Genomic DNA, 16,321 nt, shown 5'->3' on the forward strand with positions numbered 1-16,321 from the left:
ATGTGATTCTTGCTTGATTGAAATTCATTTCCTTTTCCGAGGTCATCTTCCTTGGTTGTAGTAAAGTCAAAATCATTGGAACACTCTAATCACACAGGAAAATGAAGGAAATAAACAAAACTAATTTCCAGTATTAAATATAACCAAAACTCGAGATACAAACAAACAAAGCTTTGATTTCAATCAATTGGAAGAAAAAAGATTAGTTACAGAAATATCGTTTTAAATTATTTGTTCAAAGGGCAAAGACAGAAAAAAATGTTATTAATTTTGTGGCTCTAAAATTAGTCACTACATCCAGGTAATATTGACCGGCAAGAGAGTATACATTAGCGAGGTTAAACCGCTAAAAATTATGAAGTGCTATAACGTACTCCCTCTCTGTCCCAAAATATTAATATAGTTATAGTCTAAGTTATTATACAGACTAATATTTGAGGACATTAAATTATGCAGACATTAATATTTTAGGACGGAGTAAGTATTATGATGGTTATTACATTAGACAAAAAGTTATCCACATATTTGATCTGGGCCAGTTTAAATATGACAAACACCGATATCCACATCGAAGAAGTAATATCCAACCAAATTCTAAAAACTTGAGTAACCCATACTCCTACCTACCGATAGCAATCCTCCAATCCAAAACGATCCAAATCATAAAAGAATCTCTCTTTTTCATTTTTTTTTCTAAAAGCTCCAAATGATCAGCAGCTCGACAGATGGTGAAGGCGTAAGCACTTTGAAACACAAAGAATTTTAAATAAATTTTCACGTAAAACAGTCCAAATCCATTACTTTTCAAAAAACAAACCTCCAAAACCGCGAAGAGTCCTAAACAAATGGCGGCTGCAGCAGCTGGCGCGAGCGGCTGTGGTGGAGCAGAGCTACCAGGACGGTCAGCAACCACGGCCTCAAACGAAACCACTCCAGTTTCTACTGTAGTCTGCAAGAGAGGCCAAGAAGGAGCAGGAGAGCGGTGGCCATGGCGATGGAGGCGGAGGGGGTCGGGAGGAGCGGGCTTCCTTCTCTGCTCGGCTCCTCGTCCACCGAAGGTGGAATCGGTCAGGAACACATTGCCTCTGACGTCACACAGGCGAGTTCTTCGTCTCTTGCTCTTTCTCCCCCTCTTCCCTTTCTTTCTTTTTCTCGATTAAATATTAGCTATCTCCTTCGTCTTCCTCTTGCTGATGGGAGCTTGGAAAAGAGGAATTTTTTTTTCTTTGAGCTAGCCTATCATCACACTCTCTGTCGAGATTGATTTGTTTGGGTTTCTTGACTTCTTCAGCTCATAGGATGGACGCCGCTGGTCGAGCTGAAGCGAATCGCCAACAAGGACGGAGTAGGCGCCCGGATCGTCGGCAAGATCGAGGCCTATCAGCCCCTTTGCTCCGTAAAAGATCGCAGCGCTTTGAGGTTTTTGGTTGAATTCTTCGTTTATTCATGGACTCGTTTTCTTCTCAGTAATCCTGGTGATACTGTTAGATAGAGTGAGGTCGATGCAGTTGAATTATAAAGAATCATAAATTTCGGATAGATATTTATTGTCCAAATGAATGGTTTGCTATTTGTTTGTAGAGAGGTACAAAGTTTTTGAGATGGTGGAAAATTCCAAGTGCCAATTTTACACTTGAGTTCATCTGAGTAGTTGTCTTGCACCTTGCAGGAGTCATTTCATGCTTAAAATATTAGCATAAATTTATGGAATTATGAATTATCTTTCACTCTTCAGAATGATCGAGGATGCAGAAGAGAAAGGGCTGATTACTCCTGGTGTCACAACCCTAGTCGAGCCAACTAGTGGTAATCTGGGGTTAGGATTGTTGCTCATTGCTCTTCGCAAAGGCTATAGGTTTGTTGCAGTTATGCCAGGCCAGTATTCACTTGATAAACAGATCTTGCTGAGATACATGGGCGCTGAGTTGTTTCTGTCAGGTATAAAATAGAAGCAGGAAGTTGCAGCATCAGCTGTGCAGCCTCTCTGAAGAAAAAAATAAAGTTACTTGCTTTCCCTGTCACATTGTCACTGAAAAGTGCATTTTTTTTTCTTTGGTGTAACCACATGTCAGATCCAGCACTTGGGTTTCAAGGCATAGTTGACAAGGTCGAACAGCTCAAGAAAGAATTGCCCAATGTACATGTTCTTGATCAATTCTCAAATCCAGCAAATCAGGAGGCACACATGAGATGGACTGGTACTGTCTCTCAACTCTCAACATGAGTTGACAAACGGTGTTCTTATTGCAGTAAAGAAAAAAAAAGATCACCACTTCCATTATTCTTAGGAAAGCAATGCCTTATTGACATTTTTCATTGCAAATTGACTAAAAACGTTGTTTCATCCCTTGCTTTAAGCATATGAGCACCATGGCTGCAATTTAAATGTGCTGTACCATTAAAAATTTCTTCTTATTTTTCTCTGTTTACAGCCAAAATAATAAAATGGTGTCCATTTTGTTTCACCTATGCAGGACCTGAGATTTGGAAGGATACTGCTGGCAAGGTGGACATATTTGTTACCGGTTCGGGTTCAGGAGGCACAGTTTCTGGCGTTGGAAAGTATCTCAAGATGCAAAATCCAGCAGTGAAGATCATTTGTGTGGAGCCTACGGAGAGCGCAGTCATTTCAGGTAATTACAAAATATACTGTATATTGGTATGTACCACAAATTATAAAGATCCATAGTTTGGATAACATACTGTGTGGCACACATCAAAATCGCACCGCAACAACAGTAACATAGTTTTCCAGTGACCCTGACAAACTGTTGCCTGTTTCTACTGCTTAGGTGGGGAGCCAGGTAAGCATAAAATTCAGGGAATGGGACCAGGATTGATACCTGATATGTTGGACATCTCAGTCATCGACGAAGTCGTGACGGTAAACACTGAGGAAGCTATGGTGAATGCAAGGAGGCTGGCACTGGAAGAGGGCCTGCTTGTGGGCATTTCTTCTGGAGCAAACCTGGCAGCTTGCTTGAAGGTTTACATCTCCTAGCAACTCATCTTTCTGAATACTTATCCCATTTCCTTCTTATCTATAGTCATATTCAATTTTTTACTCCTTTTCTCTTATTCCCTCTCTTATCTATATTAATTTACTCATTTAGAAATATTTACTCCTTTCCTCTATAGTATTGAATCTCAAATGTGTATTTAGGTCGCATCGAAAGAGGAAAACAAGGGGAAGATGATTGTCACCATGTTTCCAAGTGGGGGTGAGAGGTACATGAACTCTGATCTCTTTGCAGATGTAAGAGAGGAATGCATTGCCATGACCTTTTGACCTCCCTGACAACCGATTGTTCAGAACAGTTCTGTGTAAACGATAGGAATTACTGGTCCCAGAATGTATACATGGCAGTATGGCACGATCTTGCAAGGTGATTTGTCGGCAAGGAGCCAAGTATTATGTATGACAGTATGAGCGAGCCAGCTTGGAGCAGCTTGTTCCATCTCCAATTGTATCAGTCACTGAACAAATGAAATAATTTGCTCCCACTTATTCAAAAAAATAATTTGCTCCCTCCATTTGAGTAATTTTTTTTGGATGACTACAAATACTTGTCAAAACTGCAAATTTTAACAATAATATTAAAAATATAGATTTAGCAAAGACTTATCAAACAAATACAATTTATATAAGTCCCGCCGGATGTATTCATGGTTTCTGAGTAAAATGGAGCCGGCCTTCGGAGTTCCATTTTTACAAGGCGAATGCATGTGCACTTATCTCTTGCATGCCACCCAAATGGTTACGAAAACTTGATAAAATTAGTACATAGAATTGAGTGTAATTCAACTTGTGTGTCCTACAGCAAAAACACAAATTCGGTTATTTATTCTTCATAACTTTCTTTGTTGAATGTATAGATTGAATTTAGTTTTGCATGTTTGTGGAGTGAGACATAACATCGTAATTTGTGCTGCTAATTTTTTTTCAAGACTTTTTCCTAATTATTTTGGGCGACATGAAAGAGATTGGTGCAAGCACACTCGAGCTGTAAATTGACTTTCGCCCAAATGGTTGCATGAAAACACAATTTTCTCGTGTACTCTTCACTTTTACACTACGTGCTACAAATAGAGCAACAGATGATTCACAATTTCCATACGAGCAAATTGGCTGGCACGAGCAACAAATTAACCATGCAGCCGCACCTGAGTAAATGACAGGTGAACAACAGAATTTTTAATCTGTTTCTGGAGCCGTTTATGGCATCAGCATTCTGTAATTCTAGAGCCAACCACACTGTCAAGCCTAAATACTCCCTCCGGCTACATGGTTCTTGATAATTCTTATTGTTTTATATAAGGGTGAACATTTTAAAACTTAGACTATCATTATTGTTAAAATACTAGAACAATGCCCGTGCTTCACCACGGGATAAAAAAAAATCATTACATATTAAATTCTATTAAAATATATGATGAATATACCTGTCATGTGTATATAATTTAATGAACAATCGAGTCTCATAGAAACATTTAGTCCCTATGTAGTTTAATAAATAATGTTGTTAATTTTTGGCACATGTTTAACCATTCATCTTATTCAAAACATACATAATTATTATTTGTTTTTTGAATAAATTTATTACTATATGATTTTTGAGTGATTAAATTTGTATCAAAACTCAACAGCGTTAGAGAGTATTAACCTTCCCTCAAAATATTATCATAAAGCTAAACAATCACAAATAATATATCTAATGCTAATGGGTGACCCAGGCATATTGAGCAAGGTTTAATTAGCCAAACTAACTAATTTAATTAGCCAAACTAACTAATTAATTAATAATAAAATACTACTCAGCTTTGAACTGTCTAATACCAATTGGGTTTAATATAGATGTATGAATCATCGTAGTTCCTATGAGAGAATTAAGGGGGAAAAGAACAAAAGGTCGTATGGGCTGTAACTGGGAGGTATAATTTGGCTAAAATCAAGTATGGCTCATACAGTAGATGTGTTGTGTTTCCAACGAATGGATGGAATTTCTTCAAGATTCGCTTGTCGGCGAGGCCGGCCCAGCAGCGTGCGACTTGTGCGAACGGACCAATCGGCGATAGGATCTTATGCGCGAACAGCACGGCCCACTCTACGCGCGTGGCCTGGTGGCCCATTTGACGGACGAAAATATTGGCAGAATCACTATTGCTTTTGTATAGATTTAATATTTTAGCTTGGAAATACTAGAACAACGTGTATATATTATTTTAAATAGTGCTTTATTAAAAACAAAATTTTAATTATTTTTAGTATATTTTATATAAAAAATATAGTTAAATGTAGGACTTGGATATTGTGTTGGGGTCTAAAACAACGAGAATTATTAAATTGGAGTTACTAACTAATCACGTTTTTTAGCCTTTTCGGACCAGCATGGCTATCGTTGCTGCAGTATCGAGACCTGTAATTGACTGTCGCCAACTTATTAGCTCTGTTGCAACAGCTGCCAGCTGACGCTGCTCTCCTAACCCCAAACCTTAACCTGCTCAGATTACAGTTACAGACAGTTAATTGCATAATTAGGCGCACTTAATTTGGAATTAGCAACGTTAACCTTAACTTAGACTACACCTCTCGTTTATTAATCAGGGCAAATTACCCGCCACGGCACAAACCCCTCACGTTTTGTTCGGTTAATCTCTATCACGAAAGGATTTAAGAGAATTTAGAAGAGATTTATCTTATACCTATTATGGTATAAAATTATTTTCTCTCGATCCTCTTAGTTCCCTCCCTCCTTGCTGGGGAATAACCGAACAAGCCCTCACAAATCGAGGGGGATTGCGCGCTCCGTCTGCGCGCCTCTAGGACCGTCCGATCAAAAGCCAACGGCCGCGATCTCGGCCGTCCGGTCTCCGCCGGACGGCGCCGACTGTGTGCTCCTCCGGCGACGAGCTGCTGCTGCTCGCGCCAAGATCGGCGTGCTGCTGCGGCGGCGGCGGTTGCTCACGCGCGCATGGGGCTTCCACGGGAGGGCGGCAATGGCGGCGACGGCGAGGCCCGCCGGGATGCCGGCGGCGCGAGCGAGGAGAGGGCGTCGTCGTCCTCGGACGCGTCGTCCTCCTACGGCGAGCGCGAGAGCTCGAGGAAGCGGCCGTCGTCGGCGGAGGATGGCGGCGGCGCCGGCGAGCCCGGGCGCATCCCGGCGGCGGTGTTCGAGCGGGATCCGGCGGAGCCGAACAAGGACTGGAGCATGATGTCGACGGACTCGGTGTTCGCGCTCCAGGTGGCGCCGTCCAGCGACTTCACCGGCTTCTTCCTCGCGCACCCGGAGCTCATGGACCTCGCCGCCTCGACGACGCCGCGCGCCAGCTCCGTCGCCGCCGCCGACGAGCGCGCGCACTCCACGCAGTTCGACAGCATCCCGGAGCTCGGCGAGGCCACCATGCAACTGCAAGGCCACTACTCCTTCGCCTTCCCCACGTATGCACTCCAAAATCCCGTGCAATTTCCTCACGCAAAATTCACTCGCTTCTCAGCTTAATTTCATCACACTGCTCGCGCGTGCAGTTTGATAGAGGTCAAGAGGCACAGTTCCAAGAACCCCCAGGAGGTGCACCCCATGGCGGCGCCGACGACGATGGTGGCGGTGGCGGCGGCAGCAGAGCCGGCGCCGGCGCCGGCGAAGGCAGAGATGAGCAGCAAGCCGGAGGAAGCTCCGAGGAAAGTGGCATCAAAGGGAGGCTGGTTGCCATGCTTCCCTTGCTGCTAATCCTGCAATGATCATTGTGCCATGGAGACCATGAAGAATTCAAAGCATTTGGGTATCTTGTTCCTATGCAGCTGAATGCTGGTGTGTGGATGTAATTCAAGAGGAATCAGTTGTGGTTGAAATTGTACATGCATTTTTGAGGAATTTTATACTGTAAATATTTGAATACATGTTGTCTGAATGAAAATTCATACATGAAGAACCCAGGGGTTATGTTTTCTGGACCCTGCAAAGCCAAGAATGAGGTACTCCAAGTTCAAGGTCTGAATGTAAACCACCAGACAAATAATAGGTTCTTCAAGTAAATCGATGCTGATCTTCTTTATGTATATAAAAAAACATCAATGTTGATATTCAGGATGTAGTATTAAAATTTGCAAACAGGAATGCAGTATGGCTGGAAGACTGAATTAAGAAGCAACTTAAGTGCCACACTACACACAACTTTTGTATGAAGTGCATTCTGCAAGTTCAACACCATATGCCAAGCATGACACAGCAACGAACAAAATGATATTCCCTTGGTCATTTACATTACACAGAACATGCTTAATGGAAACAAATCAAACTCTTGATTGACTACCTACCTACTGGGTGGACACTGGGACGCCATCTTCATTCTGCGCAGCTTCAGCAGCCAGAGTTTTCTTAGCAAGTGGCTTGGGAATATCAAGATCATCTTGCATGCACCGCTGTAAGGGGTGGGACAGAAGAACGCATGTCTGACGGAAAAGGATACGAGCAAGCCCCTGACCAGTCTCTAGAATGTATCCTTCATACTGGCTGACATGCTCAAGTGCATCAACCAAAGCATCATATACCTTCTGTGGGCAGTTATCAGCAGTAGGCTTGTCATGAAGATAGACTATGTCCAAGGTGAAATTCTTTTGCTTGATGGGCCACTGATGTTGAGGCTTAGTTGAGGATCGGCAGTAGATGAGTATCTGGCATAATTAGTTCTCATGGAAGTCAATATTAAGAATATTTCTGATCAAACACATCCCTTTCACATTAAAATAGTACTCAAATATTGAAGTACAGCATAATTTAGATGTGATTTCCACTGTATATTTTCCCTATTTCCATACCATAATTAATTCTGTACAACCTTCTATCAAAATAAACTTGCAGGGGATCGGGTAATGCATTTGAACCATGGAAATCTAGAGGACACATGACTCATATGTGTGCATGTGCCCATGGGGTAATTTTATAGCCATTTCATATACGTTATTTTTGCCAATGCTATATCTGTTTCATATAAGCAGAGTTATTTCGCCCCTTGGAACCAATGTTGGCAAACCTTGGGGGGGGGGGTGGCTTGATATTATATGAATGGTACCGTACATCTGAGCTCTCTCTCTTCATACAAGTAAATGGTAAGGTCAGTGGTACAGAAATAGTGAGCTATTATTAAGAATAAATCACCCTTCCTGACTACCTGCATGCCTATAAACAGTGTTTCTGCCTGGAGGAAAACTGGATAATGGATACCACCATTAACAAGGTAGACAAAGCTAGTGGGCATTAGCTAAGACTTCCGAGCTAGTAAACAGTTTCAGGCTATGATTATAGCGCACGCTTACCACTCTGAGTAGTCGCCCTTGCAATTCTGCTCTTTTCCCTTCCTGGTAAGCTATCTTGAAGAGCTGAGTTAGATCAGCCATCGCAAATCTCGTTTCTGAAGCATTCAGGGATTGGATCGCCTCCACTGCTGAACTAGCATCACTGCTGAAATCCTTCTTTACCTTAAATTCAGAGTAAACAGAGTCATTCCCCCTATTTATTGTCACATTTCCATATTGAACACAACAAACTCGCATAAGCAATTCGATTGAGAGAAATTGTGTGGGGGAGAACTGAACTCCCCACCTAAACAATATCCTTTCGTGTAGATTTCATCCCTTCATATTATTACAAACAAACATTTGCATATAGTATCATTTCAGGAATCAAGGTTTTCTGGTGAGAAAAAAAATCGCGTCAAACATTTCTAAAAAAAAAACAGCTAACCCTAACATTTATCAGAAGGATAGAGAGGCAGGCGAGAAATCTCTCGAACAACCTAACCAGGGGAACCAAGGGGGGACAGGGGGCACTACCAAGGAGACGGTCTCGGCGAGGGAGGCGAAGGCGAAGCGGTGATCGGGGCACATGGTGAGCTTGCTGTGGACGAAGAGCAGCAGCGCCTGCTTGACGGCGTCCATCCTCTTCACCGGCGGCCGCCCCTGCCTGGCAGCCGCCGCAACCCCCGAGCTGGCCCCCGCGGCGCCCGGCGACGCGGCGGCGGCGGGGGTGGACGGCGCGGGGCCCGGGGCGATCCTCATCTCCGAGCGCGTCTCCAGGTCGACGTCGACGCAGAAGAGGATGTCCTCCAGAGGGAGGCGGCTCGGCTGCAGCGAGAACCGCGGCGACGGCGCCGCGGCGGACGGCGAGTCGCCGCGGTGAGGCGTGGGGTCCATCCCGCCGGCGAGGCAGGGCAACGCAGCGACGGATTCCGCGGTTTGGGGATCGTTTCGTTCGTTCCCTCGGAACTCAGAAGGCCTGGCGTCTACTAACACTCACTTGACAACAGTACTTTTTTTTTAAAAAAAAAAGTCTAGATCACCCTAAGGTTTGGCATCATAGTTAATCACCGCGAGCTTTAAAACCGTCTTAACGATACATTAAACTTTAAAAAACGTTTAAAAAACCCTTTGGCCGGTTTTGAGGGTGGTCTTGCTTAGCAAAAAGAAAAAAAATCCCTCTGTCTCGCACTCTCCGCCGGCTTTCTGAATAACGTTAAAACAATATATTTTTAGTTCTAATTTTATTGACAGCAGTTTAAAATTTTTTTAAACTTACGTTGCAGAACATATATGGTGAATTTGGTCATGGTTTTTTATTGGGACTAGTTCTTTACGAATTTTGTTTAGTGCTTGGTTTTATGTTACTGCCATAAATCTGTGCATGTGTTTTATTCATCTCCGGTAACAATCACAGAAGTGACGTGTGCGTAGATATTTTGTTTGGTTTTTTACCTTGCGTTTCACTATTAGAATTGGGTCGTTATTTTTCAGGATTTTGGTTCAATAAGAGTTGTCAATTCATGATCATGTATATTTTAGGCAAGTAAGAGTTGAGAATTAAAGAAAGAGGGGAAGAAACTCTGCTGTAGCTTTAATTTCAGGTTGCTTCATAATTTTAGCCTTTTTTTGTCTGTTTTTATTTTTTCATCTTTTGAACTATTCTTTTCACTTTTATAGGACGACTTGTATCTAGTAGCTATATACACTAGTGAGGGTTAACAGAGGGAGAGGATTTTTATAGGCACCCTCTCATCCGAGAGATAGTTGAACAAAACCACCCACTAGATGAATTAAATGGTTTATAAAAGTTTAATGTGTTGCTTGAACTGTTTTAAAGCTTAGGGTGGATTAACCAGAGTGCCAAACCTAGGGGTGATTTAGATTTTTTTTCTATTTTTTAATATGACGTCATACATGTTTATGTCAACTATCATTATTATTTTTTATCGTAATTTAATTTATTATTAAATGAACTATATAATTTTGTATATTTGAATAAAATTTTTGAATAAGATAAACAGTTAAACTTGGATCTAAAAATCAACTTTATCATATAATAAAATGGAGGAGGTATAATCCGAGATCCACCGATCCAATTTTGGGAGCCATAAAATTAGAAAAGTGTATTTGGGCACCTGCTCTCCCTATCAGATTTTATTTAAGTTCATTGCGTGCAACATGTATTCGAGGTACGGCGGAGATATCAATAAGAGCTCAGGAGCAACTTTGATTTATGGGAAAAATGTCGGGAAAAATATATGATTCAAATCTTATAGAATTTTTTTTCTATTTTGTCTTTTGAAACAAAGAATTAGGATTCCAAGTACGCTACGGAATTCCTATTGAGTAACTCAAGAGAAGGAGACAAGAAATAACTACAAGTTGACATTATGATAATGACATTACCGTCCACTGGCATGTGAGTCTATAGAAAAGTGGGTCTAATATATTAGTAACTATAATATCACTACCATAATATTAAAGGATCCAGATGAAGGAAAATAACTATAGGTCCAAACTTTCATTTAAGTTATTATCTCTTCTCAAATTCAAATGTTCTTCATGTAATCCAAACAAACAATTATTCTTTTATTTATTTCTATATTTTACACTTATATTTAGATTTAAATTTTATGTTTTTTATATTCTTGGTTTACATAACCATGTATTTCAAAAGGTATCACAATGGTGTGATCTACATCTACATAGGCGCCTACGAGAAGGGAGAGAAAAGAATAAGTAGAAGAGATACTGACATATGGGACTCACATGGCACCACCAACACGTAGGCACTACCGTGGCATGCCACGTCAGCGGATGGAGTGGGTCGGAGCTCGTTTGGACCTATATAACACCCCCGGACAAGTTTGGGGACCCAAAAATGCATTTTGAGAGTTTAGGGACATAGATAACATATGCACACAAGTTTAGGGGACCGTTGGTGTACTTCACTCTTTAAAAAATATAGATGTTCTATTTCTTACCCTCTGTGCAGCCATTTACTATATTCTAAATGTTTACTTAGCTTTTAATTAAATCTGAGTTTTTTCCCGACCGTTTCAATTCCTTCATCTTTAGTTCTTTGAACTGTTCGGAGTAGAAATAAACTTGTTATGAGAGAATAATAATAATAGGATTGGGATAAGAAATTCGGTGAAAGTAGACGATGAAAAGGTGTGGGGAGAACGGATGATTTTCATGGTAGTTTCTTTTCTTATACATCTATTTTAAAATGTAAGGATTTCTATTTTGTTTAATAGAAATTAAGTTTGAGAAAAAATTACTTCAATATCCTTCAAACAAATGAGGAATAGATAGACCATGAGAGACAAATGGTGATAAAATTAAAAGAATTTTGAGTGAAAAGTGATTGTCTGATTGATGAGATGAATAATAATATGAATAGTGCCAAAAAAAACTTATGTTGTGGGTATATGATTCAAATTTTAGATTTGTTTATATTTTAAAATAGAGGAGTAATATTTCTTGATATATAAGAACATGCTATAAACTGTTGTTAAGAACGTACGTATAAAAAGTTTTACGCATATACTCCGTATCATTTTTTAGTCACAGCAAACTATCAACTATAGATCAGGGAAATGTTAAGGCGAGATATTATTCCGCTAACAAGCGCATCGTGTTTCTCCTGCAACTTCACCGAAAAAAATACTTCAAACCAGCGGAGAAACCAACAACTGGAAAATATCTGAATCTGAATGCATTTGACCATCCACACTATCATTTCCAATTTCTCCTGCAAGCAACAACCCTGCCACCTATACACGTATACATATACGTATATACACGTACGTACACCGTACACCACACTGGAACCACGTATACACACATTGCCACCTCACTTGCTCTCTTTACTGTACACCGTACAGTACGTCTCAGCGATGCTGAGAGTGTCAAGAATGCGAGGCGGCGTTCGAGGTGGTGGCGCCAGCGGTGAGGGGGGCGTCGTGTTGGTGGACGGCGAACGAGCTCGAGCGCGACATGGGCCGTGAGTAGCTCGACCGGCGGAAGCTGCCGGCGGCGAGCTCGTCGGCGTCGCACTCGCCTTCCCTCTCGCCGGGGATCTTGCACTTCTCACCGAGGATGATGGCCTTCTTCCACAGCGTGTCCTCCGGCTCCACCTTGTCCCGCCGCTCCCGCCGGCTCAGCCGCATCTTGTCTGGGATGTTCATGCTCAGGTTCTTCTTCAGGCTCAGGGTCACGGACAGCCGCCGCTTCGACGGCGCCGCCTGCGCCACCGGCACCGGCGCGATCGGCCCGTGTGTCGCCAGGTCCGGTGATAGCGTCACCTCCGGCTTCTCGTCCTCGCCACCGCCCGTCTGGCTCTCCGCGCTGGCGGCGTCAGAGACGGAGGCGCCACCGGCGTCGGGCGCCTGGCTGGCCGCCTTCGGCTTGCGGCCACACGCGGAGCACATGGACGACACGAGCACGACGGTGGCGGCCACGCACGCGACGAAGAAGGACACCGCGATGGCCTCGTGACCGAATGGGTGCTCGCCGTCCGGCGGCGGCGGCGACGGCCACCTCGCCATTGTCTCCGGCGAGGTGAGAATGTTCTTGCGTTTGATGGCCTTGGGTGGGAACCTCCCGTTTCCAAGTTGGAAACTGGAAAGGGCTGGGCCGAATTCAGATTGTGCGGCTGTGGGACAATATTGCATTGGTTCTTAACTGGGACGAGCTAATTATAGGGCAAAATGTTGCTGTAACTTGTGATAAAACAGGGCTTGCAACAAGGTAAAACTCCAGCTAGATTTCAAGTTGGACAGTTAGATTGCATCCATAAATAAATGAACACAAGTTCAGACAGCCAATAGTCTAATTTACTGGTGTGGCTGCTGTTTCACATGACAGAGTATGGCATAACAACAATCAATTAGGGTTTTCTAACCTTGAAAACTAGTAATGTGCTCGTGCGACGCTACGGTACTATAATATGTTCGACAATATATTATAAAAGAATAGCATTTAAGGTATCATTTTTAAATACAAAGTACTTAATTATGAAATATATTTTAGCATGGGTAACTCACCTGAGTGATTATTAGCAAGAGTAACATAAATAACTACCTATGTGTGAATATGAAAAATATGATAGCTATAATATTATTTGTTACTAAATAATATATGTCATGAGATACCAGAATTATTTATAATATACTACAACCATCAAATTTATAATAAATGTCACTTACTTATTTATAACATACTATAATCATCAGATTTATAACAAATGTAACAAAAGTGTCCATATGTTTCACATAACTTCACATTTTCTAAATATCAAGTATATTTAATTTTAAAATAATATTAAATATTAAATTCATAGAACTCATAGGTTTCACATAACTCACCATCTTTTCTAACATCAATTTCTGATTTGAGTTACAGTCAAAAAAAAGGCAAGCAAGTACAGGTTGGGAAAAAAATCAATGAAATTATGTTCTGAATTTAGAGTTGACTTTTACTAAGTTTCAAATCAAACGTAGCACCTTGGTTGTGTTGTATGTGTATATATAGCATAATTATCGGAGTTATATACTGTATAAATTTATATTTTATAGAAAGCTTCTAATACATAGAAAGATTTTGTCTATGCATGACATATACAAGGTTTCTAATACAAGTTTATATTTCATAGAAAGTTTCTAATATATTTTATCACTATAGGGTAGATTAGATTATACATGCGCATATATATTAATTAAATAATTTAATTTGGACCCAAACAATTGTTTATTTATTTTATGAATGACTTATGACATTGTATAGGTCCGGAATTTAGTGGCGTCTAAAAAATGGGACGAAGTAGACACTACCGTGTCAAAAAATAGTTGCCGCAATCACCTATGAGTTAATATGAACACACACATGTTTATAATTTAAATAATGTATGTATATATATATTACAAAATTTATTTTATACTCGTTCCGTTTTTATTTGACACTGTTGATTCATTCGCGTTGATATATACATTAAAAAAATCCCGAGTGAGTATTACAAATACCACCGTGTGAAAAATGTCTCTCGTTATTTAATATTATCAACACGAACGTTCATATAAATATTAGATTATATATATATATAAATGATACATCATTAATTAATATCCGGTCTATTTTTATTTAATGTCGTTGATTTAGGGGTCTAAGATTAGAACATTCGTGTTGATATATATACATATAAAAAATTATTTATTTATGAATTTGATTCATTATTAGTAAGTGAGCTATAAGAATGATGCATAATATTCTATGTTTGCATAAAAACTTTGAAACGACAAACAATTAAACGAAGATTTGACCGAGATCTGACATGGAGGTATTTGTAATACCCCTCCGGCCTTTTTATGACACGTTGAATTTTGGATTTATATTTGACCGAGATTTAATGCATTAAATTTGACGTAAGGAGGATAGATAGAAAATGCACGTGATTTTGGGAGCCAGTAAATAGAAGGAGGATAGATGGAACGTGGACCATCCGATTTGATGCAAATAATTTAAGCCATTAGATTTGTTTAATGAGTAAATCGTTTGTACACTATAGTATAGGATAGATAGTAATTTGCCCGTGCTAAAGCCACGGACATATTTGATATATAACGGAAATAACAAAAATATAATAATTAAGTTTCAACCAAAGCATATCATGAGATTATTTTGAGACGCATAAACATTATCCATATAGATGTATGCCTTGGGGATAAAGAAAATATTGAAATGCCCAACTTAAGAATAGTTACACTCAAAAATCCATGTCAAGGTGTATCCAATTAAGACACAATTATTAAATAGTTTCACTGCTACTAATTAAAATAGTCAGCTTCCTATAACAGGTGTATCTTTGTCTTTTGCCATAAGCCAAAATGTGAATTTGATTTTTAATGCTTTTTTCATTGTAGTTTATTTTTTAGCCTTTGGGTTTAGATCACTAGAAAACACACACATATATAATTTTTATCTGTGAATTATTTTCCGTTTGCAAATATGTTGTTTGGTTTTTTTTCAAAAAGCCCAAAGATGACCCCCAAACTACAAAGTGCCAAACAAAGACATTAATAGTATCCAGTGTCTCAAACAAGCAAGTTGTGTTTTTTATAAGTACCCTATACAAATATCGATGCACCAAAAAGTAAGAACCTTGATCTTTTGGAACCGACGGTATGACTACATACATAAAAAAAGGAAAAATAGAAAAAAGAATAATGTGTTGCTCCTTAAGCAATTAATGAAAAAACAGAATATAACAAATTGAAACGTTTTAAATGGAAAGAATTGCATCATATCAACATCTGTTTCAAGCAAACAAATACTCACTCCATCCCAAAATAAACCAATCTTTTACTTTTTAGCTACAATGTTTGACGCTTCATCTTTTTTTAGATTAATATTTTTGTTTTTATTAGATGATAAATCATGAATAGTACTTTACGTGTGACTATTTTTTTTTAATTTCTTGAAATTTTTTTCAAATAAGACGAATGGTCAAATGTTTGACATAGATGGTCAAAAGTTTGCCTTATTTTGGGATAGAGGGAGTATCAAACATAGCCCCCAAATGTTGATAAAAAACCAGCTATTAGTTGTCTCCGCTAGAAAACGATGCCAAGCAATATCAACAATAGTAGTGTCCGCCTCATCCGTAAAGCTGCGAAAAGCATCAACAAATGTAGAACACCACGACAACAGCAATTAGCCCTAGAATTAGTTCAAATTAGAGATAGCATAGCAGCATTCTAGCACATCAACTGAACCATGTCTTAACCGAAGCAGATATGCCAGAGTAATCATAGAGACCACATAGTAGAAAGAGATGAAGGGGATGCTCAAGATCCAAGTGAAATGCTAATCAGGCACTTCTATGTCATAATCACTTGGTGATTTATCTCCATACATTGATTTTATGACAAAAGAAGTAAAAGAGATTAACACTCAAGACTAACACACAACTACTCCTTTAGCTAAATGACAAACCAACAAAGTTGATGATTGCATCATCTTTAT

At 40.0% G+C, this 16,321-nt stretch overlaps 4 protein-coding genes across 4 annotated transcripts; 2 read left to right on the top strand and 2 right to left on the bottom strand.

Annotated features, from left to right (window-relative positions):
* The first annotated feature begins 692 nt into the window (after nt 1-692).
* Nucleotides 693-3,528, top strand: LOC102720436 (cysteine synthase-like). Its single transcript, XM_006656578.3, has 8 exons — nt 693-736; nt 862-1,099; nt 1,292-1,419; nt 1,736-1,938; nt 2,073-2,198; nt 2,475-2,633; nt 2,793-2,986; nt 3,164-3,528. Exons 1-8 carry the CDS (start codon nt 726-728, stop codon nt 3,287-3,289), a joined length of 1,185 nt encoding a protein of 394 aa, XP_006656641.2. The 5' UTR covers nt 693-725; the 3' UTR covers nt 3,290-3,528.
* A 2,444-nt stretch (nt 3,529-5,972) lies between these two features.
* On the top strand, nt 5,973-6,948 carry LOC107304322. The gene is made up of 2 exons (XM_015837964.2): nt 5,973-6,439; nt 6,527-6,948. Exons 1-2 carry the CDS (start codon nt 5,973-5,975, stop codon nt 6,726-6,728), a joined length of 669 nt encoding a protein of 222 aa, XP_015693450.2. The 3' UTR covers nt 6,729-6,948.
* Nucleotides 6,949-7,150: 202 nt separating this feature from the next.
* LOC102720716 lies at nt 7,151-9,275 on the bottom strand. The gene is made up of 3 exons (XM_006656579.3): nt 8,831-9,275; nt 8,315-8,476; nt 7,151-7,672 (listed from the first exon to the last, which is right to left on the bottom strand). Exons 1-3 carry the CDS (start codon nt 9,188-9,190, stop codon nt 7,316-7,318), a joined length of 879 nt encoding a protein of 292 aa, XP_006656642.2. The 5' UTR covers nt 9,191-9,275; the 3' UTR covers nt 7,151-7,315.
* A 2,676-nt stretch (nt 9,276-11,951) lies between these two features.
* On the bottom strand, nt 11,952-12,927 carry LOC102720996. The gene has a single exon (XM_040525542.1). The coding sequence runs from the start codon at nt 12,847-12,849 to the stop codon at nt 12,211-12,213; it is 639 nt and encodes a 212-aa protein (XP_040381476.1). The 5' UTR covers nt 12,850-12,927; the 3' UTR covers nt 11,952-12,210.
* Nucleotides 12,928-16,321: the final 3,394 nt, after the last annotated feature.

This window comes from Oryza brachyantha, chromosome 6, assembly GCF_000231095.2.
Source record: "Oryza brachyantha chromosome 6, ObraRS2, whole genome shotgun sequence".
Lineage (NCBI taxonomy): Eukaryota > Viridiplantae > Streptophyta > Magnoliopsida > Poales > Poaceae > Oryza > Oryza brachyantha.

What these genes read in the sequence shown, in the direction of transcription:
- LOC102720436 (XM_006656578.3), top strand. An exon ending in AAAGATCGCAGCGCTTTGAG is followed by an intron (nt 1,420 to 1,735) that starts GTTTTTGGTTGA and finishes TTCACTCTTCAG; the next exon opens with AATGATCGAGGATGCAGAAG. An exon ending in GGAGAGCGCAGTCATTTCAG is followed by an intron (nt 2,634 to 2,792) that starts GTAATTACAAAA and finishes TCTACTGCTTAG; the next exon opens with GTGGGGAGCCAGGTAAGCAT.
- LOC107304322 (XM_015837964.2), top strand. Translation starts at nt 5,973, where the DNA reads ATGGGGCTTCCACGGGAGGGCGGCAATGGCGGCGACGGCGAGGCCCGC. An exon ending in TACTCCTTCGCCTTCCCCAC is followed by an intron (nt 6,440 to 6,526) that starts GTATGCACTCCA and finishes TCGCGCGTGCAG; the next exon opens with TTTGATAGAGGTCAAGAGGC.
- LOC102720716 (XM_006656579.3), bottom strand. Translation starts at nt 9,190, where the DNA reads ATGGACCCCACGCCTCACCGCGGCGACTCGCCGTCCGCCGCGGCGCCG. An exon ending in TCGCCGAGACCGTCTCCTTG is followed by an intron (nt 8,477 to 8,830) that starts GTAGTGCCCCCT and finishes TCTGAATTTAAG; the next exon opens with GTAAAGAAGGATTTCAGCAG. An exon ending in AAGGGCGACTACTCAGAGTG is followed by an intron (nt 7,673 to 8,314) that starts GTAAGCGTGCGC and finishes TAATTATGCCAG; the next exon opens with ATACTCATCTACTGCCGATC.
- LOC102720996 (XM_040525542.1), bottom strand. Translation starts at nt 12,849, where the DNA reads ATGGCGAGGTGGCCGTCGCCGCCGCCGCCGGACGGCGAGCACCCATTC.